The sequence below is a fragment of the Cetorhinus maximus genome, chromosome 3, assembly GCF_964194155.1.
Source record: "Cetorhinus maximus chromosome 3, sCetMax3.hap1.1, whole genome shotgun sequence".
NCBI classification, from domain to species: domain Eukaryota; kingdom Metazoa; phylum Chordata; class Chondrichthyes; order Lamniformes; family Cetorhinidae; genus Cetorhinus; species Cetorhinus maximus.
Genome location: NC_135881.1, coordinates 27,214,951 through 27,240,563, shown reverse-complemented (window position 1 = coordinate 27,240,563; position 25,613 = coordinate 27,214,951). Strand labels below are relative to the sequence as shown.

General features: G+C 40.3%; 1 protein-coding gene across 7 annotated transcripts in view; it reads right to left on the bottom strand.

Annotated features, from left to right (window-relative positions):
• The window catches only part of dnajb6b (DnaJ heat shock protein family (Hsp40) member B6b), a 167,005-nt gene that overhangs the window by 126,984 nt on the left and 14,408 nt on the right, over positions 1 to 25,613 (bottom strand). For all 7 annotated transcript variants that reach the window (XM_078537164.1, XM_078537171.1, XM_078537179.1 and 4 more), the window contains 4 exons: positions 19,340 to 19,437; positions 8,941 to 9,050; positions 6,194 to 6,253; positions 3,648 to 3,752 (listed from right to left, as the gene is read on the bottom strand). In XM_078537164.1, the coding sequence (XP_078393290.1) occupies positions 3,648 to 3,752; positions 6,194 to 6,253; positions 8,941 to 9,050; positions 19,340 to 19,404 (340 nt within the window). In that variant the 5' untranslated portion in view covers positions 19,405 to 19,437. The remainder of the gene's footprint in view (positions 1 to 3,647; positions 3,753 to 6,193; positions 6,254 to 8,940; positions 9,051 to 19,339; positions 19,438 to 25,613) is intronic.

Below are 25,613 nucleotides of genomic sequence, written 5' to 3'. Positions count from 1 at the left end.
AGATGAGGTGCTGTTCCTCCAGTTTGCGTTGGGCTTCACTGGAACAATGCAGCAAGCCAAGGACAGACATGTGAGCAAGAGAGCACGGTGGAGTGTTAAAATGGCAAGCGACAGGGAGGTTTGGGTCTTTCTTGCGGACAGACCGCAGGTGTTCTGCAAAGCGGTCGCCCAGTTTGCGTTTGGTCTCTCCAATGTAGAGGAGACCGCATTGGGAGCAACGAATGCAGTAGACTAAGTTAGGGGAAATGCAAGTGAAATGCTGCTTCACTTGAAAGGAGTGTTTGGGCCCTTGGACGGTGAGGAGAGAGGAAGTGAAGGGGCAGGTGTTGCATCTTCTGCGTGGGCATGGGGAGGTGCCATAGGTGGGGGTTGAGGAGTAGGGGGTGATGGAGGAGTGGACCAGGGTGTCCCAGAGGGAACGATCCCTACGGAATGCCGCCAGAGGGGGTGAAGGGAAGATGTGTTTGGTGGTGGCATCATGCTGGAGTTGGCGGAAATGGCGGAGGATGATCCTTTGAATGCGGAGGCTGGTGGGGTGATAAGTGAGGACAAGGGGGACCCTATCATGTTTCTGGGAGGGAGGAGAAGGCGTGAGGGCGGATGCGCGGGAGATGGGCCGGACACGGTTGAGGGCCCTGTCAACGACCGTGGGTGGAAAACCTCGGTTAAGGAAGAAGGAGGACATGTCAGAGGAACTGTTTTTGAAGGTAGCGTCATCAGAACAGATGCGACGGAGGCGAAGGAACTGAGAGAATGGGATGGAGTCCCATAACGTAGAATTACCCAGGCTTGACTAAATTGCTGGTTCACGTTTTAAACATGTTTGCAGTAAAAAAAAAATGATTTGACGTAGTGTGGAATATGACCTTTTGGTCAGGCCAGGGAGCTGATGACTGGCCTATGGGTCAGGCCATGACCTTCAAGGCAATCCCCTGTATACATACTCGTATTGGATAAACTGCTGCTTGCTTTACCTACAGCTGTGTCAAGTGTTTTTAGATACTCAACAACAGCAACATGTCCAAATTTATTTTATTGGACCTCTGGCCACTACCTGCAGGGGAAGCTGTTTGGTGCTGATCCACATCTTCTAAGTAGGTAGAGGCTTTCCCCTTGAAATCAGACACTGCCTTGAAGGAAGAATTCAGCAGATGGACATTGCCAAAGGAAGGAGGTGATGACTGGGGATGCAATTCATGGCTACTCTGACACTACTAGGAGTAAAAGGGAAGTAGCACATTTCTCATAACCAAAAATTCTCCAGGATTATACAAATAATTAATCAAAATCTAAAATGTTGAGGAAGAAAGAGCAGCCCAAGGACTGGGGTATTGTGCCCCTGTTGAGGCTAATGAACACCCAGGCTCCTCCATCCCAGAGTACGAGCTACTCTCCATGAGTTACATCCTGCCGAGGCAGCAAGAAAAAAAAATCTAAAATAAATTTGTTTCTCTTCCATATTATCTGGTTTAAATTCTGTTCTTTTCATAATAGACAATGGCTGGAGTGATAAAATGGCCACCTCAGACCACAGTGATGGTTCTGGAAGTTTGAGCAGTTTAAAAATGGACAAAACCCCTGGAATATAACCCCTGCATTGTATAAATGTTCCAGCCAAACCAACACAAATGATAGTAGGCGAGATGTCTGCACCAGCCAGCTATGGATAACGGCAGAGCTATTTGTGACTCATCTCCAATGTTGTTCTAATAATTTTGCAGTAACCTGCTCAAAATACAATGGGTTTTAATAAGGGACCTCGTTAACTGAACAGCTCGACCTGAAACCACTGTCACATGGCCTGTTTGAATTGCTTTAATTATACAGCTTTTGGGTTGTCTCTTCAGTCTGCTGTTTAACATCCAATTGACAGGCCACACAGAAGCATGCCCTGCCCAGGTAAAAAGTGGACCCCATTTAACCCAACTCTGCTGGGAAGATTTTGTACTATCGCCTACAGAACTGGTTCAATCTCTGCATGGCTACTTCATCTTGGGACAACACCACCGCTGATCTTCTGCGAAAGAATTACTCATTAAACTTTGATTCTGAACTCGCATAAAACCATAAGTCTTATTTTTAATTGTGGTCTTTGCCCTGAACTCCTTTCTTTCCCTTATCCCTCCTTTATTGTATGAATGCAAAGAGGTGGATGTTGCGAAACCCCTTCTGGCATTTTGTGTGTGTAAAATAAACTACTCCCTCTTATTTTACCTTATTTCAAATTTGCAGTGAGGTTATTAATAGAGAATTGGACCACTCAAACGGAAGGGTTGGGGAAAATACATCACCACTTACAAGGGGGAAACCAAAAATCAAAAACACCTGTTTACAGACAGGTAGTGAGGGGAGAAATAAGGGCTGTTCTAAATTAAAGCCCCTCTTGCCTGTAACAGTTAATAACTGGATGCTAAATGAGAACCCTAACTCATTTGTTGGTCTCTACCCTCATTGGAGAAAGTTTCAGGTGGTAACTGAGAACCAGTACCGAGACATTGAGGCAATCATATTTGGATGCAGCAGGCAAAATAGACAGACAGCATCTGAAGAATAAAAGATGCTTTTGGAACCACAGAAGCCACAGGAATGAGACATTAGTGATCCGGTCATTGTAAGAAATTACACCAGAGTAATCATCTATGAGCCTCTACACAAGGACCCTTATACAATTGTAGATTAGGCTAGTCCCATGGTGCGCAGTCCAATTCCCCAAGTGGGTAAAATTGCATCACAATTAATGCAAGTTTTACCAGGGAGATGAGGGAAAGAAAGTAGCTACAAGACAGGAAACCATCCTGTAGACCATGTGTCAGCAGCGTATATTTTGGGATTATGATGAAGAAACAATGAGAACAAGGCCCCCAAGGCCCTCCAATGTTGCCTGAGCGACAGGAACCTCCAGATCTCTCCGGTCAGATGTCAGGGGAGATTGAGCTGGGTGACACATGAACACTAATTTCACACCCATGTGCCAATACCTACCAATGGTATGGGACACAACCTCATGCGGTTCCCCCATTTTCCTTGCCTAGGCAAAGCAGGGGAAGAGAGGGAATAATACGAGCTGGAGCAGGCACAGAGCTAATTTTAATTCTTGATTTACAGATCTTCAAGATTACAAGTTTTTACAAGTGCCTGATGAAACTGACAAATCAATTTTTGGCATTTTGCATTCTTGTCTAAACATGAACATTAGTTGGAATGTACAAGGTATGACAATGAGTATTATACTTAATACTTCTCACTGTATAGAAATTTCATACTTTAGCATATCATCACATTTCACAAATCCTTGCATTAGAAGATGTCTTCCATCAAAAAAGATGTGGGTACAAAAACTAATGGTTATTTTACTGGACTAGTAATGCAGAGGCCTAGACAAATAACCCAGTTCAAATCCTACCTTGGGAGTTTGCAAATTGCAATTCAGTTTTTAACCTGGTAATAAAAAGCTATCCGGTAAGGAAGGAAACCAACCATCCTTACCATGGTTGACTCGAACAGCCCTGTGAAGTTGCCCAGCAAGTCACTCAGTTGCATCATCACATTCTCGGAAAAAAGGGATGGGCAACATATGCCATCCTACCCATTGCTGTAGGGATGCAGAGAGAAAAGAGCACCCAGATTCAACTTAGTAAATTACTTACTGAAGAAATCTGCAAAAGGATCCCTGCCTCCAAAGAATTCCCTAAAAACATCTTCAGGATTGCGGAATGTGAAGCCAAAGTCGAAGCCTTCGCCATACTGTCCACCTAACCGGGCAGGAGGGGGGTGGGAAGAAAAAGAGAAGGGAAGACAAAAGATGTTAAATTTCAAAGCGATTAGAAATCACTGTAGCCATTAAACACTATCATCTGTTCTGGACCTTGAATCTCAATTTTAGACAGCCTTTCAGAATGTACTTTAATTCAGCTTTTGATGCTTAAAGGATTTCAGCAAAGATCAAGTCGTAACCAGTGGATCCCCATTAAAGTATGGCAAGAGAGCTTGGCAACTAAGATTCAGTGCACTACACCACAAATGGGGAAACACGGATTCAAGCTCAAGGCTCAGCTGACATTTCACATACACTCTCATGAGTTGTCACTGTCAGACAGGCATTGGAACAATATTAAACAGCTAGGTGGGAAGAGAAATAGGTTTGTATTCCGTCCTAGAACGAGAGCATACACCACATCAATACCAATTAACACTGAAATGGCCAGAATTGTGTATATCTTTTATGCAGATTGTTTGCATATATGTTTATTTGGAGCACCAGTCTCAACTGCAACAATTGTTTGGAAAAATACTGTGCTATAGGTACTAACCCATGTCAAAACTGCAATATATTTTTTTAAAATGGACGAGAGAAACCGAAAAAGGCATTCCCCCTTTACATATTCCAAAGGAACAATAATCTTAAATCCAGTTTGGATTTTAGTAAATACTCATTACATTTAAAGCCTTTAAAAACATCAGATGCAATGTTATAGAGTTTCCAGCTCAATTCAGTTACTAGCACCCAGTAAAACCTATAATGATGCACACGCATGGCGAATTTTAAAATTGGCTCAGGTCAATTTCTTTTGTGGGCTGGAGATGCAAGCTCAGGTCACAAAAAAAGTGCAAGCTACTCTCCAAGAAAGTCAGCATCAACATGAACTAAAATTTTTTAAGAGACATTATTACAAAAGCACAGCAATTACAGAAAACATTGCTAATTTTCAGCTATGAGATAAGGCTGCATTTATAATAACCAAACTTAAGCTTTTCAAATGGCGAAAAATTGATCAAGCAAGCAGCTGAGCCAATTGAAGATGTCAACGTGAAATTAGCTAATTTCACTCAGTGATTGAGGTGGATGAGTGAGGATAGGCTAGCCACAGACCCATTATGGTTTCACAGGGGAAAATAAATTGACGGAGTTCCCATTATTAATCATCACCCTGTAACTCCTGGTGGGAGAGAGAAAAAAAAACTTTTCTTGCCACCTCCTCCCCTCACAAAAGGTTTCATTGGTACACAAACATTCAAGGCCTCTTGGTAACAGTAAACTTTGATACAACTCTTTTTGCTGACATTCAAATTGCTTTTATAAAAGGATAAGACGATCCCTAAAGTAGGAAATGTCCCAATAAAACTGTTCACAAATCTGATTCAATATTTTTATAATTGCAGATGGGTTAAACAATAGTGTTTTTGCATTGACTCACACCATTAAGCAACGGTATATTTCCCACCTCACCAATTATTCCTCCAAAGCATATTTTCAGCAAATGCTGCTAATCAAGGAAAATGGGCTAACTGATGAAGCTTGAAGAACCAGAGTTCTTTCAGTTACTTACCTGGCTTGACAAGCAGTCCAAGCCACTCACTACCCTTCCCCACTTCTAACGTTCACCCGGATTTTGTGGCAAGAATAATGGAAAGTCTATCAACACTCACCATTGAGTAAATCAGAAAGAAACTTCCAATGTCCACTCATGCACAGTCAGACAGAAATCAATAAGTTGGTCTGATTTGCCACATGCCCCAGAAGCTTCGCTACACTGGTAACTTGTCAACTGACTTGCATTGAAATACATTAAATGATGTTGCACTGCTTAAAAATCAATGGATAAGCTAGAGAAAGTTATTCAAGGCAAGTGAACTTTTGACAGCATTCGGTCTCAATTACTGTCCTCTCAAACTGAAGTCTCATCTTTTCAAATTTTAATTATGGCTATTGATTTAAAAAGTTAATTTAAATAAAAAGGTTTTACTTTTTGTCAATCCCATTTTCTGTCCCTCACTTTCTGTACATGATTTTAAAGTGAATTAAATAATCAAACTTACACCTAGTTCAGAATCTGAGATTCAATAAGATTCTTTAATCTGATTGGTTGAAGAGGCACGTTTGCTTGCCCTGTTCAAATCCCAGATCCCCTGTGGAGAGTATTCAGCTGTTTTTATTCTGACAACTGCAAATCAGTGTATAAAGTCTCAGATTCTGTAAACGTAATGAATGGCAAGTACATTTGCTGCCAATTGCAAAATCCAGGCCAATGTTGTACAAGCAAGCCTATAAGTGATTATAGCACTTTCAACCATAAGCAAGTACCTCAAAAGCAAGTTTACTTTAGTATCATGCTAAACAATGACAACATGATGCAATAAATAGTATTACTTCGATCAAATTTTCAAACATTTTAAAATAGGGCTGCTTACTTACCTCCACCAGCATTAGTCAAACCTTCTTTACCGTATCGGTCATAGATGTTACGTTTTGAGGCTGCGTGAACAAGGGTCAATTTTAGTACTAAAGACAGCAATTACTGGTCAAGGCTGTATAACATACTGTAAAATATTCTACAAAATGAAACAATCTTCAGTTACTTCAATGATCGTCCTTCCATCATAAGGTTAGAAGTGTGGGGGTTTGCAGCCAATTAGTGCTCAGTACCATTTGTAGCTCCTCAGATACTGAAGCTGTCCATTCCAACATGCAACACCACTTGAATAACATTCAGATTGAGTAGATAAGTGACAAGTAACAATCATGCCACACAAGTGTCGATCAATGACCATCAACAAGAGAATCTAACCATCTCCCTTTGACATTCAATGGTACTACAATTGATGGTTGGGGATTCAGCAATATCCTGGGGAGTTACTATGGACCAGAACCTGAACTAGACCAGCCATAAGAATATGTCAGCTACAAGAGGTCAGAGGTTCTCACCTCCAGACCCACCAAAGCCTGTCCACCATCTACAAGGCACAATTCAGGAACATGATGGAATACTTTCCACTTGTCTGGATGTATGCAGCTCTAACACTAAAGTTGTTCAACACCATCCAAGACAAAAAGCCTGCTTAATCAGCACCCATCTGCTGTATGCAAGAACTTTGCATTAACACATCCAAGTCTCAAAAGTGACAGTTATATTAGAATCAAAGAGATAAAGTGTTTCTCAATGCAATACTTCCCAATAATTTTTAAGCTCAAGGTTGCGTAAAATTAAGTTTTCCCTTTAAGTGTATAGATTCATTAATATTGACTTTCAACTATTTATTGGTATCTAATTAGCACCCTTTTTAACTTATTTCTGTACATAACCAATGGGCTATATCTGTGGTTTGCATTTGAATAGCTTTTTTATGGAGTTTTATTGAACATATGCAATTTCATCCTTGCAGACATTAACATATCAAGATTCAGTCATGTAGATTTGATGCTTTAAAATTTATCAATTCATTTTGTCATTTGGTAGTACATACGTTAATACACAGGTCCGGTCTTTGCTGACAGAAAGAACATGTACACACATTGCACCTGTTTCAACTAAACAAACTAAATGATAGCCATTCACTGTTTCATTCTCTAGGGCAATGTCTTGACCAGAATCAAGCTGTCTGGTTTAAATTTCAAACAATGCTTGGCAGTTAACCGTCAGTCACCATCTACCGGTGCATTCTCCTTGGCAATGCCTCTACCAGAGTCCACTTGCCAATCATCACTCTACTCATACAGTATAAATACGCTGTTTCCCCGACATTGGTATTTTCTTGCGAAATGTCCAATTTTGCAAGACAAAAAAAAGCATAAGCAAAAAATACAATTTATTCTGGTCAGCATGCGTTTAAATTTACCAATTGGGTCTTAAGGATATTACAGTATTAGTAATAATTTTGTGAGCAGTAAAAAGCCAGAATGAGGATTTTAAGCACTTAGTTCACTTTGGCCGTCAACTCAATGATGAACTCAGACAAGAGAAAGATGGTCAACACTTGCATTATAAATTGTACTACAATGAGCATGTGTGTGTTTGTTCTTGCCTACTACCTATCTGTATTCAAACATTTTCAAATACATTTATGAATCAAAAGCTATATTGCTCACATCGCCAGATTAAAACATTGTATGCAAGTAACATTCTGCAATTCAGGGTATTTAGAAGAATTTAGAGAAGGGGACAAAATCTGAGCACCAGTTAAGGCGGCAGGCATTTACTTTCCCATTTTCTCATTTGATTATTTATTGCTGAATTAAAGACAGTTGAACCCACACTGGAAATTACATCTAAAGTCAGGGAATGACAAAAGCAGCTGGATAATAGTAGACAACTAACAACCCAAAAATGAGACAAATAGCCATATGACTAACGTTTTAAGAATATGGTTACCCAAGAACAGATTGAAAGAATAAATATACTTCAAGATCTCTTCCCAGGAAGCTTAATAACAGTAGTGTTTCAAGAACAAAAAGTCACCGTAGAACGTGTGGAGCAGAGGGACAATTTCAAAGACATTTGGAAAGCAGAACAATTGCCCTTGCTGGAATAAATGATATCTATGACAACCTATGACACAAAATGAGATTCGAACCTGCATTGAATAAACACTAACATACATAATACCCAGCAAAGTGCTACTTTTTATATGCAAACTGAAACTTCCCTCAGTGATTTGTTGCTTCTATGCTGTGCTTTAAACCATGAATCCAAATCTCAATTAACATTGTTTAGAAGTTAACCATTACGAGGCATACAGTGACAACATTTTTCATTCTTGAGCATTTGCGATGGTGGACAAGGCTCCTTGGCTGCTGCACAACATCACCCACACATCAGCAATGTGGAAGTCAGAAACTTAATGCTTGCAAAATCTGTCAGCACCAAGATAATTTCTATTTTGTTATTAACAACCACAAACTAATGTGTGGCTTGAAGTTTTATCTGGTTTATAGTTTTAATTTTCAAAGGATATAATAGATGTTAATTTCATTCACAAGGGCAACATACAGCAACCCCAAGCCAGTTCCCATACCAAGAGAAATTAAAATTATTTTCAGTTATTGTAATCTTATCTTAAATCAAATGTTTTTAATGACCAGGAAACTGAGCAAAACAGCAATAATTCACAATCTGTCCAGAGCTATCCAATCAGATTAAGAATTTCATATTTAACTATACTTACAATCAGAAAGAACTTCATATGCTTCTGAAAGTTGTTTAAATTTAGACTCTGCCTCTTCCTTGTTGTCAGGATTCTTATCAGGGTGCCATTTCAGTGCCAGCTTACGGTATCTTTTGAAAAAAGCAACCATCAGTTGATACCTTTGCTTGCTTACAAGTAATATAACAATTGAGTTAGACCATTTAGTAAAGTGCATAGATCTATACAGAAATAAAACATACAAGCTCTTAGCCAACAGTGCTACTTATGTGCACAGCAAACTTAACAGATTCATAAACAAAATCTAATGCACAAGATCGGAGAATAATTTTGACATCCAAATTCTACATCCTGAATCAGATTGCCTGGCAACCCAACCACACAGCCATTTTTCCACCATTGTCAAAAAGTCTTTAGAATTATAAATTTAGCATTTTCCTATTAAGACAGGTTCAAGTAGATTTTAAGATAGGAGCTGGTTGAAAATTGTTAGTTGCAGCAACCAAAGTAGCCCATTGCAGGTGAATTGTGCAGTACAACATGCATAAGCTATTCAGCAGTAGAATGTATTGCAAGTCACACTTCTCCCATGCTACCATTGCAGCCTTTTCCACTAAAATATAGGGAATAACTTAATAGTTTTACCACAAATACCACATTATGCCCTCTTGACTAAGAATACTGCAGAAATACACATTTGATGTTACTGCAGTTGAGTATGTGCTTCGAGTCAACACTGAAGTTTAATATCTAATTGCCCAGCTTTAACACAGTAAAACAAGTACTCTGGCATACCATTTCAAACCTGGAAAAAGTGCACTTTGCACTGGTAACAGAACAAAGTTAAAATGATGGAAGGCTGTCACCAGAAAGAAAATCTACCATGCAACTGGGCCTGATATATTTAATCTCATTTCAGTATGAAAAATTATAGCTCATCATGATTGGTGGTAATTTGGGGAAGCAGGGATGCAGGAGGATGAGAAATAACAAGCAGAAACCTGCAAAGTATTAAATAACAATTCCTGATGGATCAATGGCAAATTGACCTAGTGTCAAGAAAAGATCCTACACCAACATCCTAGGGTAGATTCCCAGTCTATTTCAGCCAGGTGATAATGAAAACTAATTAGCACCCAAGGAGTAGAGGAGGCTGGACAGTAATCTCAGCCTCACACTGTCTATGCTCACATGAAGGTGAATTAGGAGAGAGAGAGAGATAGAGTCTACCACCTGGAGAGCTTTATCCCAACATGAATCACTGTCATAACACAAGGGGACCAGAAGGGGTGTGTGTAAAAATAAATCACATTCAGGTTTAAAGTTAAAATTACAGTGCACTTCTCAAATCAATGTACATTCCCAAGTTATGAATTCAATTTAAGCACTAAATATCCATTTTGCCAAGTTGCATATATGACTGAACTCCAAAAAATGACAGTTACCAGAAGTAGATTTTAATCTGGCAACTTGTTAGAACTCTGGCTGAAACAGGTAGAAATATTCAAATGTTACATCACCTACTATTCATACGGATTGTTACATTTAAGAAGCATTCACCGAAAACAGGGAGTGACAGCAAAAGAAAAAACTGACCATTTTAGAGCTGTATCATATACCTCCATTTTGATTAAATGATCTTCCTAACTGCCACATACAAAGCTTTGGGAGAGGACCTATTTTCGTCCAGTAGAAGAACAGAGACCAAGCACAAAAACAGAAGACAAAAATGCAGGTGCAAGTGGCACCATGCAAGAAAGGGATTTCGTATATGGAGAATGAAGGCAAAGAATAAATACTATGCATGCTGTATAGTAGGTAATGCAACATCCAATCATTCAAGCAGAATCAAATTTGTTTGCAAATTTCAAAAGGCGTGTAACAAAAATAGCAATATTAGGGTAAAGTCTTCCAATATAGATTGGGAACAGGGAAGGATAGGGAGAGAGAATTTCTGAAATGTGCAAAGACCTTAATCAATACAGCTGTAGCCCACAGGAAGAAAATAGTGTTTTCAATCTGGTTCTCAGAAATTAAGTAAGACAAGTGGAGGGTTACAGTAGGAAGTCAACTCGCTAACAGTGACCACAATAAAGTTCAGTTTAAAGTAATTACAGAAAGAGGCCAGAAAATATCAGATTTACAAATGGTCAACTGGGGAAAGAGCTAATTTCATTGGCTTAAGAAAGGACCAAGCACAGGTAGATTGGAAAAGGCTTCTGCACGGTAAAGCAGTAAGAGCAATGGAGGAAACTTAGTGAAGAGATATAATCCAGAACAATCTAGGCATATCACTTTGAAGGGAAAAGGTAGATCATCAAAAGTTAATGCAGCTCAAATGATAAAGGAAATAGTTAAGATAAAAAAGTTCATGACAAATGTCAGCAGCACGACTCAATTAATTACCAGGAAGCATGGGAGGTAACTCAGTTAACACTGTATAGGAGGCAAAGAGAGGTTATGAAAAAATTAGCATGCAACATTAAGTTGAATACAAACATTGAATAAACATAAGCACGATGTTTTGCCAGGGAAAAGGTTGGGCTTAAGGACCCAAAAGGAAATAAATCTTCATGTATTGCCATATCCTCTGCCTCTACAAGTATCTTGCTATTACTTTCAGAGGAGGCAGATGACGTGAAACCTATATTGGGAGGGAAGGTGCAGGGGGGGGGTGGTATTGACAATATAAAAGACATAAGATAGGTATTACTGAAAGTTGGTAAATTACTAGTCCAGATAGAATGCATCCTAAATTATCGCAAGGAGGATAGAAATAGCAGAGGCATTGGCCACAATCTTTCAACCCTCATTGGGTAGAGTAGTGCCAGAGGACTGAAGGGCTGCTAATGTTACATCACAATTCAATAAAGGGGAGGGGGACTGACCAGGAAAATACAGGCCAGTCAGACCAAGATCAGTGAAGTAGAGTCAGCATGAATTTGTTTAAGGCAAATTACAGCAGACTAACTTGTTTGAATTCCTTAATGAGGGAACAGAAAGTTGATCATGGTAGTGCAGTGGATGTAGTGTAATGAACAGTCAGAGGGCATTAAAACAAAGTGTCACACAGGAGACTAAAGGAAGCACAAGTACAAAATTGACTCAGCGACAAGAAACAAAGGGTGATGATAGATGGATGTTTTCAGACTGGGGAGTGATTGTGTCGTGGTCCCAAGGGTCAGTTTTTGGTTGATTACTCTTTTCAGTTAAGATTGAGAAATGGGTGTGGGGAGCAGCATTAAAGTTAGACAGGAAATATGGCAAAGCAGTAGACGATCAGGATAGCTATAGGCTTCAGGATAACAGGCAGGATGGTGAAATGGTCAGAAGCACAGAGTTCAATGCAACTGTTAAGTGATACATTTGAAGGACCAACATGGAAAGGCAGTATACTGTAAATGGCATGATTTTGGTAAGCACAGAAGGAAGTAGACACTTGTGTACACAATCATTAAAAGGTGATTAAAGGCAAGTGATAAGGTAGCTAAAACACACAGGTACGAGTTTATAAATAGGGGAATAGAATGTAAAAGGGACCATGCTTCAACTTTACAAATTACCTGTTATGCCTCAGTTAGAGCACTGCGGACAATTTGGAGCATCACATTTCAGGAAAGATGTAAAGCACAAGAAAGGGTACACAGCTGGTTTACCAGTATGTTACCAGGGATGAAGGGCTTTAGTCTTGAGCAGAGTTTGGAAAAAATTAAAATTAAGACTGTTCTCCTTGGAACAGAAACGGTTAAGAGGTGAAATAAGATTTTCAAGATGAGGGATTTTGATAGTGGATAGAGAAACACTATTCTTTCTGGGAAGTGATCAATAACGAGGTCATGGATTCAAAATCATTAGCAAAAGATTTGGAGTAGAGATGAGAACTTTTACCACTCAGTTGTCAGAATGCACTATCTGAAAAGCAGATTCTGTAAGTAATTTTAAAAGGGAATTAGTCAGGTACTTTGAGGAACTCAATGTTACAGACAAGCAGAGGTGAGGAACTAAGCATGACTTTGCAGTTCCAAAGAGCCAGCGCAGGCACAACTGGCCAATGTCCTTTTGTGCTGGAATTTTTTATGATTCTATGAAATAATCTATCCAGACTGGGACAGATTCAGGCTTGTTCAGCAACGCAAAAGTGTTCGTCATCCTGTCCGGTGAAGACAATGCTTAGTAAAAGCAAACTCCCCGGCCAGGTGCCTAATATTCTCTCTCGGAACTCTTGCAACCAGTTCACCATAAAAGTGGCTGCTGCAAAGGGTGGTACAAATTAGACTCTTTTTCTAGATAGTCTTGCCCTGTAGTGAAGGCAAGTATATTAACCACATTACCTATTTCCTAGCCTGCAGGCAAGAAGCAGTTTCCTATAATGGTAGACCTTAATAAACTATTCCTCCTACATTACCTGCTGTGCCACCTTGCAGATAGCACTCAAACCAATAATGCATGTACCTAGAAAGATTGCTGAAAAAAGACATGTCATAACTTTAATCTTGCATTCATCAGGACACTTCCCAAGAAAACCAATAATGGGAAAACAATATTTTATTCTGAGAAGAGCGCACTGATTTGGTTGGCAAGTGGACTCTGAAACTACATATTAGGGTCATGTTCTTTGCAGACAGAAAGAACATGTAAACACATTGTGCCTGTTTCAGCTAAACAAAATAAGTGACAGCCATTCATTGACTCATTACTTGCCTTGACCAATCAAGGTCAAGCTGTCTGGTTTAAATTTAAAACAATGCTTGGCAGTTAACTGTCAGTCATTGATGCATTCTCCATGCATCACCTCAACCGGAGTTCACTTGCCAACTCTTCTCAGAATAAATTGTTTTCCCCTTATATTGGTATTCTTGCAAAATGTCCTGATGAGTACAAGATGAAAAGCTTTCACATTTTTTTTTCAGCAATACTCAAGTTTTGTACTACCAAATTACTACCTAGAAAGATGTTGCCTAGAAATAATGCATGTACCTAGAAGGATGTTGCTGGTAGTTTTTACTTGCTAATTTTAGAAAGGGTCAGAAATAGTAATAAGTATTACAATTGGCCTCTAATGAAAGGGGAAAGAAAAAGAATTCCCTGTTGATCAACTTATGACTCCTTGTGGATAACAAGGATAGATATGTACTGATTCGAGTCAATTCTGATCATGTCCAAGCAGACTGTTACATTACTGCTTGGTTCAGTGGAGGGACCCTCACTATCCAGGTTCAATAGTAGCCAGTTGACTGAAGAACTAAAACAGCCTAATGAGCAGGACATTAGTCAATTTGCTAACCTGACAAGAGGGAGTTTCCTTATATCACATTTACAATAACCCAAAAACTAGTCTATTTTAACAAGTTAGATTGTGTTCATACAGCAACAATAGGAATATGGCTTTATGGTATTGCTTTGAAAAATCCAAATTACAGCCACTGAAGGAAAGTGCCAACTCTAAATGAAATGCAGACAGTGGAGTAGTTAAAAGACCAAGTTAACCCAAAGCTAGAGACTATGAGCAGTAGCAATTTTCAGTCACTAGATGTCATCACAGCATTTTACAAATAGTAAAAATCAATTTGTTGTAGCAGGACATCTCATAGCATCTGCCATTAGTTAGAATTGCACTTGTGTATTTGGGTTTTAATTGTTTTGCCAGCAAGTTGCTAAAAGTGAGCTCAAATAATTACACGCAGCAAAACAGGAAACTTGGGACCCGAGTGAACAAGGCAATCAACTGTGCAATTCCTTAACCAATTAGGTTGAACTGAAGGATTGAGGCGCTTGACATCAGTAATAGGGAAAATATTAGAATCTATTAAGGGCATGGTGACAGGGCACTTGGAAAATCACAAGATGATTAAGCAGAGTTAATACTTAAAGGGAAGTCATGTTATTTTTGAGGATATAATTAGCAAAATAAAAAAAGTGAATCAGTAAATGTATTATATTTGAATTTTCAGGTGGCATTTGATAAGATGCCACCTAAGAGTCTGTTACACAAGATGAGGACTCATGAGTTTTAGGATATAATAGTTGGGATTGAGGACTACAGAATAGACAAAAAACCAAGCACAAATAAACAAGTTATTTTCAGGATGGCAAAATATAATTAGTGGAGTATAACCACTGCAAAGATCAGTACTTGGGCCTGAGTCACGTACAAGTTATACATCAAAATTCATTGACAATACAAAGCTAGGTGGGACAGTAAGCAGAGAGGTTTCCAGAAAGCAATTGATACGGTGCCACATCAAAATGTTATTGTGGAAAATAAGAGGTCATAGTGTAGAGGGTAACATATTAGTCTGGATAGAAGATTGGCTGACTGCCAGAAAACATAAATGGGTCTTTGATTAGCAGGATGTGACGAGTGGAATCCCACAAGGGTCTGTGCTGGGGGCCTCAACTTTTTACAATTTACATCAATGACCTAGATGAGGGGAGCGAAGGCATGGTAGCTAAATTTGCAGATGACACAAAGATAGATAGGAAAGTATAGTGTGAAGACGGCACAAGGAGTTTGCAGACAGATATAGATAAGTTGAGTGAGTGGGCAAAAATCTAGCAGATGGAGTATAATGTGGGAAAATGTGAAGTTGTTCACTTTGGCAGGAAGAATAAAAAAAAGAGTATTACTCAAACAGAATGACTGCAGAATTCTGAGGTGCAGAGGGATCTGGGTGTTCTTGTGTATGATCACAAATAGTAAGTGTGCAGGTACAGCATGTGATTAAGGCAGCTAATGAATGCTATCCATTATTACGAGGGGAATGGAACATAAAAGTAAGGACGTTTTGCTTCAGTTATACAGGACATTGGTGAGGCGGCATCTCGAATACTGCACGCAGTTTTGGTCTTCTTATTTAAGGAAGGATGTAAATGCATTGGAGGCGGTTCAGAGGAGGATTACTGGCTTGACACCTGGAATGAGGATAGGTTGAACAGGCTGGGCTTGTAAACTCCAATGAAGTTTAGAAGAGTGAGGGGTAACTTGATTGAAGTATATAAGATCCTGAATGGTCTTGACGAGGTGGGTGTGAAAAGAATGTGTCTTCTTGTGGGCGAGACCAGAACGAGGGGGCACTGTTTTAAAATTAGGGGTTGCCCTTATAGGACAGAGATGAGGAGAAATTTCTTCTCAAAGGGTTGTGCGACTTTGGAACTCTGCCTCAGAAGACGGTGGAGACGGCATCACTGAATATTTTTATGGCAGAGGTAAGATAGATTCTTGTTAGGCAAGGGAATCAAAAGGTTATCAGGGGTAGATGGGAATGTGGAACTCGAAACAAACAGATCAGCCATGATAAAGCAAAATACAGCGGATGCTGGAAATCTGAAACAAAAACAAAAATTGCTGGAAAAACTCAGCAGGTCTGACAGCATCTGTGGAGAGTAAGACAGTTAACATTTCGTGTCCGTATGACTCTTCATCAAAACTAAAGAGGAATAGAAATGTGGTGAAATATAAGCTGTTTAAAGGGGGATGGGACAGGTGGAGTTGAATAGAGGGCCAGTGATAGGTGGAGGCAAAGGAGAGATTGCCAAAGATGTCATAACCAAAAGGACAAAGGGGTGTGACGGTAGTGATATTAGCTAAAGGATGTGCTGATGGTGACATTAGGGGTAGAAAGCAGGATGAGCAAGTGACAGATGGCCCTAATAGAAATAGGTGGGGAAAAAAAAAATATATATATATAAAAATATATATAATAATTACTAGAAAAAAGGGGATCAAAAAGGGGGTGAGGATGGAGGAGAAAGTTCATGATCTGAAGTTGTTGAACTCAATGTTGAGTCCGGAAGGCTGTAAAGTGCTTAATCAGAAGATGAGGTGCTGTTCCTCCAGTTTGCGTTGAGCTTCACTGGAACATTGCAACAGGCCCAAGTATGGACATGTGGGCGTGACAGCAGGGTGGTGTGTTGAAATGGCAAGTGACAGGATGGTCTGAGTCATGCTTGCGGACAGACTGAAGGTGTTCCACAAAGTGGTCACCCAGTCTGCATTTGATCTCTCCAATTTAGAGGAGGCCGCATTAGGAGCAGCGAACGCAGTAGACTAAATTGAGGGAAATGCAAGTGAAGTGCTGCTTCATCAAAACTAAAGAGGAATAGAAATGTGGTGAAATATAAGCTGTTTAAAGGGGGATGGGACAGGTGGAGTTGGGGGTGATGGAAGAGTGGACCAGGGTGTCCCGGAGGGAACGGTCCCTACGGAATGCAGACGGGGGTGGGGGGGGGAAGGGAAGATGTGTTTGGTGGTGGCATCATGCTGGAGTTGGCGGAAATGGCGGCGGAATGATCCTTGAATGCAGAGGCTGGTGAGGTGATAAGTGATGACATGGGGCACTCTACCATGGTTCTGGGAGGGAGAGGAAGGTGTGCAGGCGGATGCGCGGGAGATGGGCCAGACACAGTTTCAGGCCCTCTCAACCACCGTGGGTGGAAAACCTCGGTTAAGGGAAAGACATGTCAGAAGAACTGTTTTGGAAAGTGGCATCATCAGAACAGATGCGACGGAGGCGAAGGAACTGAGAGAATGGGATGGAGTCCTTACAGGAAGCAGGGTGTGAGGAGCTGTAGTCGAGGTAGCTGTGGGAGTCAGTGGGCATGTAATGAATATTGGTAGATAGTCTATCACCAGAAATTGAGACAGAGAGGTCAAGGAAGGGAAGGGAAGTGTCAGCAATGGACCATGTGAAAATGATGGGGCGATGGAAATTGGAAGCAACGTTAATAAATTTTTCCAGGTCCAGAAGAGACATGAAGCAGTACCGAAGCAGTCATTGATGTACCAGAGAAAGAGTTGTGGGAGGGGGGCCTGAGTAGGGCAAGGAATGTTCCACATACCACATAAAGAGACAAGCATAACTGGGGCCAATGTGGGTCCCCACAGCCGCACCTTTTATTTGGAGGAACTGAGACGAGTTTAAGGAGAAATTGTTCAGCAAGAGAACAAGTTCAGCCAGACGGAGGACGGTGGATGGGGATTGTTCAGGTCTCTGTTCAAGGAAGAAGCGGAGAGCCCTCAGACCATCCGGGTGGGGGATGGAGGTGTAGAGGGATTGGACATCCATGGTGAAGAGGCGGCAGTTGGGGCCAGGGAACTGGAAATTGTTGATATGATATAGGGCAGAGGAATCGCGGATGTAAGTGGGAAGAGACTGGACAAGGGGAGAGGGAATGGAGTCAAGATAGCAAGAAATGAGTTCCGTGGGGCAGGAGCAGGAATAAGATCAGCCATGATCTTATTGAACGGCAGAGCAGGCTCAAGGGGCCAAATAGCCTACTTCTGCTCCTATATCATCTGTTCGTATGATAAAAGGGGCTGCAGAAAGAGAAAAGACTAGTTAAATGAATGGGCAAGGTGGTTAAAGGAGCATAATGTGGCCAAGTGTGAATTTTTCTTTTCATTCTTTCATGTGATGTGCATGTCGCTGGCTAGTTCAGCATTTATTAACCATCTCTATTTGCCCTCGAGAAAGTGGTGGTGAGCTGCCTTTGGTTGGAAGAATGGGAAAGGAGAATATTTAAATGGAGAGACTAGCAGAGGTCTTTTTGCACGAACCACAAGTTAACTACAGATACTGCAAGTAATTCAAAGGTAAATGTTATGTTCGCCTTTATTGCAAGGAGGTTGGAGAATAAGAGTAGAAAGTCTTATTGTAAATATATAGGGTTTTGGTTAGGCCACATCTAGAATGCTTTGTACAGTTTTTGGCTCCTGAATTAAAGGAGGATAGACTTGCCTTAGAGTGGTGCAACTAGGTTCACCAAATTGCTTCCTGGGGTGAGGGGGCTCTATGACAGTTTGAGTCAAATGGGTCTAAAATTTGCTTGTTTAGAAAAAATGAGGGGTGATGTCAATGGAACAAAATTGTGAGGGGATTGGGCACAGTAGATGTGGAGAGGCAGTTGCCCACAGCTGGAGAGTCCAGAACTAGGGGTCATGGTTACAGATAAAGAGGTCATCCAATTAGGACAGAGATGAGAATCTTTTGCACTCACGACCCCAGAGAGTTGTGAGTATTTAATCAATGAGTATATTCAAGACAGAGGTCAAAGAATTTTCGGGTGTTAAGGGAACCAATGTAGATGATCAGCCATGATCTTACAGCATGGCAGAGCAGGCCATATGGGCTATTCCTAATTAGAATATGAAATATAAATATGGAATGGTAAATTCAATGTCAAATCAGGTACAAAAAGCAAAATAATGGGGACAGACAGCTTGTCTACTCTCCTCTCAATCCAAAAGTAAAAAAATGTTTAATGTTTTACAACGATTAGCTTGCTGCATTTATAAAATGTGGAATTGTTTTCCACCCAACTCAGATCATTGCATAGAATCAATAAGCATTAAAATAAACTGAGGATGTTAATGCCAGGCCATTCTAATATTTGGGTTAGCATTTATAGAATGCAGACTTACGATTTTTTAATTTCATCTGGAGAGGCATTTTTGTGTACTCCCAACACCTGGTAGTAATCCACCATCTTTAACGATTTATTTCTTCAAGATGGAAAATCCTACAATAACACAAGTTACACATTCAAAAAATTGAGTATTTTAGTGCATTCAAATATCAAGAAGCTGAAAGAGTTGCTGCAAAATTTGTGAACATCTTTCTGTTTCATACATCATCGCAAAAGCAAGATCTGCATAACTGGTCTATGGTGACAGAATGTTGAAGCAGTTGGCTTCAGGTCTGACATACATTTGCTATTCAAATTGACCCCTGTTACGTTTCCAACTTTAGATCAGGCAATGAAATAAAAGTTGCTCAAAATGGACATTGCAAAGCTTAACAATTTGTTAAATAGCAACTTATAGTTGTCTTGAAACAATCAGGAATGCTGTATATATTCTGAAAAATATTTTAAGTACATGGAGTTTAACTTTACAGCTACCCAACCCCTGCACAGTCATTGCTCAATCACCCAACTACTGCTCCCGACAAACATGTTGCATTTTAATAGTTTAGTTCCCAAAGAAAAAAGGTCAATTCTGGCCAAACTGCATGGGAAGCATTCATACTCTGGACAGAATGTTGAAAGAGTCACAGGCTTATTTCTAGGCACTCAATTCTCTTAAAAAGTGAAGAAAAGATCCAAGTAACCTGAAGTGTGAAATTGAGGAGGAGTTTAAACCCAGAGGGCCACGTTACATCTTAACTGTAAGGTAGATGTACAAACTGGTAAAAGGCATGTTCAGGAGAAGCCCTTCTTCACATAAATCATGATGAAATGGTCTCATGCTGCAGGTAGTGGAAGCCAAGGGATTGCAATCCATCAAGAAGCAGTTAGTTGCAATGATGGGATTGTCTAACATGTGTCAAGGTATTGGCTTCTTTAAATCTGTCCTACACAAAGCATAAAAAGCAACTTCACTCAAATTACATCTCAGCTCAACTTGATAGGTTCCAAACAGTTTGCCTTGCTGGTGTACATGGGGCCAGATTACTTGACTTGAATACATATCCTGTGGAATTTATTCCAATACTTTGTTGACAACTCAATTTATTCAAATATCATTTGTTTCTATTACTTTCACAAATTACTTATTGATCAATCAAGTTGGATTGTCAATCTAGGAAACAATTAACTGCCCGGCAGCACTACAGGCAAACTTATTGCCTGCAAATGGAGGAGCAAGCCAATCTATTGTAGACAGGTTGTGTTAATGGTACCATTTCCATCTTCCTGTGGTTTAACAAGATTATCAATTCAAGACTAAGTCACAGTCCACTGTAGTTTTTTCCTGTTATCTGCCAAAAACAGAATCACATGCAACCACAAAATAAATTTAAGTAGTTTTGCTATTTGCATTCTGAACTTAAGTATTTTAACATCACATCTGGGCAACTGAAATGGGATGAAAGGAGTAATGGTTCAACCATGTCAGACATAGGGAAAGCTGGGCTAGATGGTCTGAATGGCCTTCCTGTAATTGTTTAGCGATTACAGTCATTTTTGTCTCACTTTCATAATGTGCCACCAGAGTTATGATGAAACTCCATACAGAATTCAAATCAATTGCTCTGTACTGAGAATTAGAAACAAGATTTGGGTGAGGTTTAATTTTCCAATACAGTGATTTTCCCAATAATTAAAGGATGGTGAATCACTGCCTCTACACCAATGAAATCTGGAGTTTTTCATTCCATTTGAAGCAAGTGAGGATAGTTAATAGGATCAAAGTGGAAGTATATTCCCAGTATTGCATACAGATAGCATCAACAGTCAAGCAACCTTGCTTCTGGAAATACAGACGAGTTCAAATGGGTTTTCACAAAAGACTCATGACCGAACAAAGATGCACTTGTCACTTCTGTAGACACGCATCATGCGCCATTTAAACTGAGAGTTTTGTTGCAAAAATGCATACAACGCAAGTCTGCTGAAAGCACTGTAACAGCTTTAAAAGGGAGTAAATCCTTGTTTAAAATTCTATTAGCTTTTCTGCGAGCTTCCACAAACATTGAGCTTAAAGTTATGAGACTCCAGGCTTTAGGCAGCTGAATTCCATCAATCAACTTAAATTGGAAATATGTCATTAAATGAGCCAATACTTTTAAGAATGATGGCACAAAATTGTTTTTTCCAACTATTACAAGTGACAAAAATTCAAGGAGAGAGAAAAGCTGTTTATTAACCTGCTATAAAAAAAACACCTCAGCAAATGGTTAATTAGTTCATTACAAACAAATACAACTTGGGACCTCATCCTAGAAAGAACAGAATGTCCAGAAAATTTCAATTCAATGACCAGTATCAGAGTTTAATTCTCCTATCAAAGTGAAATGTCAACATATCTGCACATTAAGATATTTGCGTTTTGCTAAAATAGATGATCAAATATTGGAAATTAAGCAATTTTCTAATTAGAACTGATTTTTTTTTCAATAAATTGAATCAAGGGCTTTGGTTTTGATACAGCTGTTAGTTTAGGAGAATAATTTGAACTACAATCATCTCAATTCAAGGTGAATTCATAAATCCAGAGCCTTTGTAGTTAATACATTGCCTAACATTGCATTAGGAAAGGAACCTGCAACCCACAGCTCCAGAGGTGTGCAGCTCTCTAACATCTCATATCTGGCTCCCAATCTTTACTGATTGCATTATCACGAAAAAAGCCTAAGAAATTGAGTAAAGGGCTGTATTTTATTTTGGCGATAAAAGACTAATCATCATGCTGCACTTCACAATTTCAAATGATTTTAACTAAAATCATCATGCTCCAAACAAACCTATTAAGTGTGGTACAGTTACAGCACAGTTATAGATATTGCGTCTAGCTCAAGGAACAAGTTTTACAGTTGTGATCATTGTTTCTAACATAGCCGAGATAAGAATATTCTGAATGCACTATTAGAAGTTTTATGAAAAATCAATAGTCAAAAAATTGCCTTAGTTCTACACATCATAAGCTAGCGTTTCAAACATTTTATAGATAAAATTATGGCCAAGAAGTTTTTAAAAATCAGAGTTAGGGTCTACTTTAATTTCAATATTCTTTTCTACTGGTACATATGAATAAAATACATGTACTAAATCTGTACGCAAATGTTCAAATCTGCCAGTGACTTGGCAATTCACAGAATCACAGAGTGCAGAAGAGGCCCTTCAGCCCATCGAGTCTACACTGACACGCGAGAAACACCTGACCTACCGACCTAATCCCATTTACCAGCACATGGCCCATAGCCTTGAATGTTATGACATGCCAAGTGCTCATCCAGGTACTTTTTAAAGGATGTGAGGCAACCCGCCTCCACCACTCTCCCAGGCAGTGCATTCCAGACCGTCACCACCCTCTGGGTAAAAAAGTTTTTCCTCACATCCCCCCTGAACCTCCTGCCCCTCACCTTGAATTTATGTCCCCTTGTGACTGACCCTTCAACTAAAGGGGAACAGCTGCTCCCTTTCCACCCTGTCCATGCCCCTCATAATCTTGTACACCTCGATCAGGTCGCCCCCTCAGTCTTCTCTGCTCCAACGAAAACAACCCAAGTATATCCAACCTCTCTTCATAACTTAAATGTTTCATCCCAGGCAACATCCTGGTGAATCTCCTCTGCACCCACTCCAGTATAATCACATCCGTCCTATAATGTGGCGACCAGAACTGCACACAGTACTCCAGCTGTGGCCTCACCAAGGTTCTATACAACTCCAACATGACCTCACTACTTTTGTAATCTATGCCTCGATTGATAAAGGCAAGTGTCCCAAATGCCTTTTTCACCATCCCACTAACATGCCCCTCCACCTTCAGAGATCTACGGACATACACGCCAAGGTCCCTTTGTTCCTCAGAACTTCCTAGTGTTATGCCGTTCATTGAATACTTTCTTGTCAAATTACTCCTTCCAAAGTGTATCACCTCACAATTTTCAGGGTTAAATTCCATCTGCCACTTATCTGCCCCTTTGACCACCCCATCTATATCTTCCTGTCGCCCAAGACACTCAACCTGTTAACCACCCGGCCAATCGTTGTGTCATCCGCAAACTTACTAATCCTACCCCCCACGTAGTCATCTATGTCATTTATATAAATGACAAATAATGGGGACCCAGCACAGATCCCTGTGGTATGCCACTGGACACGGACTTCCAGTCGCTAAAGCACCCTTCTGTCATCACCCTCTGTCTCCTGCAACTAAGCCAATTTTGAATCTGCCTTATCAAATTACCCTGTATCCCATGTGCATTTGCCTTCTTTATAAATCTCCCATGTGGGACCTTGTCAAAGGCTTTGCTGAAATCCATATAAACTACTACTGCACTACCCTCATCTACATACCTGCTCACCTCCTCAAAAAATTCAATCAAATTTGTTAGGCATGACCTCCCTCTGACAAAGCCATGCTGACTATTCCTGATCAAACCTTGCCTCTCCAAGTGGAGATAGATTCTCTCCTTCAGAATTTTCTCCAATAGTTTCCCTACCACTGACGTGAGACTCATTGGCCTGTTCCCTGGCTTATTTCTACAACCCTTCTTAAATAGCGGAACCACATTAGCTGTTCTCCAGTCCTCTGGCACCTCCCCCGTGGCCAGAGAGGAATTAAAAATTTAGGTCAGAGCCCCTGCGATCTCCTCCCTTGCCTCCCTCAGCAGTCTGGGACAGAAGTCATCCGGACCTGGAGATTTGTCCACTTTTAAGCTTGCCAACACCTCCAATACCTCGTCACTCCCTATATCAATTTGTTAAAGAACCTCACAGTCTCTCTCCCCAAGTTCCATACCTTCATCCTCATTCTCTTGGGCGAAGATGGATGTGAAGTATTCGTTCAACACTCTACTGATGTCCTCTGGCTCCACCCATAGATTGCCCCCTTGGTCCCTAATGGGACCACTCTTTCCCTGGTTATCCTCTTCCCATTGATATACTTATAGGATAACTTGGGACTTTCCCTACTTTTACCAGCCAGAGATTTCTCATATCCCCTCTTTGCTCTCCTAATTGCTTTCTTAATTATGATGCCAATTATTTGGTTTAGAAATGTTGAATTTTTGTCTTGCAGCTCTCAACAACTTGGTACTTTAGGCAGTATTTATTTTGAAAGAAGTCTCCTCAGGTTAAAAAAAAAAGTTGAACCTTTTATTAGGGAATACAGACAAGGGCAATCCCAGGGTTTATCATTAGTTTGTTTAGAACATGAGGCTTCAACAGCCAAAGCACAACCACAAACGTTGGAGCAAAGAAAGCAGGGTACACAAGAGGACAGAGCCAGAGGAAAGGGAACTTCTATAGGTGGTTGTAGGGCTGGGTGAAGTTACAGCGATATGATAGGCCACCAAACAGTCAGAGAGAGATAGAAGAGCAGATATGTAGGCAAGTTTCAGAGAAGTGTGAAAATAATAGGGTAGTAATAGTGGAGGATTTCAACTTCCCCAACATTAACTGGGTTAGTCATAGTGTGATTGGTTTAGAGGGAGCGGAATTCTTAAAATGCATCCAGGAGAGCCTTTTAAGCCAGTACGTCGAAAGTCCTACAAAAGAGGGGGCGGTCCTGGACTTAATTTTAGGGAATGAAGCCGGGCAAGTGGCAGAGGTATCAGTGGGGGAACATTTTGCAGATAGTGATCATAACTCCATTAGATTCAAGGTTGTTATGGAAAAGGGCAGGATGAGCCATAAATCAGAGTTCTAAATTGGGGAAAGGCCGATTTTAATAAGATCAGATATGATTTGGCCAGAGTGGACTGGGAGCAACTACTTTTAGGTAAATGTGCGTCAGAGCAGTGGGACTCATTCAAGAAGGAAATAGTACAGGGCCAACATATTCCAGTAAATACAAAGAGTGGGACCAACAAATCCAGGGAACCCTGGATGTTGAGGGATATACAGGATTGGATAAAGAGAAAAAGGAGGCATATGGCAGATACCGAGGGCTCAAAACAGTGGAAGCCCGAGAGTATAGAATGTGTAGGGTGGAGAATTTAGAAAGGAAATTAGGAGAGCAAAAAGCGGGCATGAAAGAACATTGGCAGGTGAAATAAAGGAAAATCCAAAGTTATTTTACAAGTACATTAAGACTAAGAATAACTAGGGAAAGAGTGGGGCCCATTAAGGACCATAGTGATAATCTGTGTGGAGGCAGAAGACGTGGGTAGGGTTTTAAATGAATACTTTGGGTACCTTGTGTTCACAAGTGAGAGGGACGATGTGGGTATGGAAATCAGGTAGGAGGA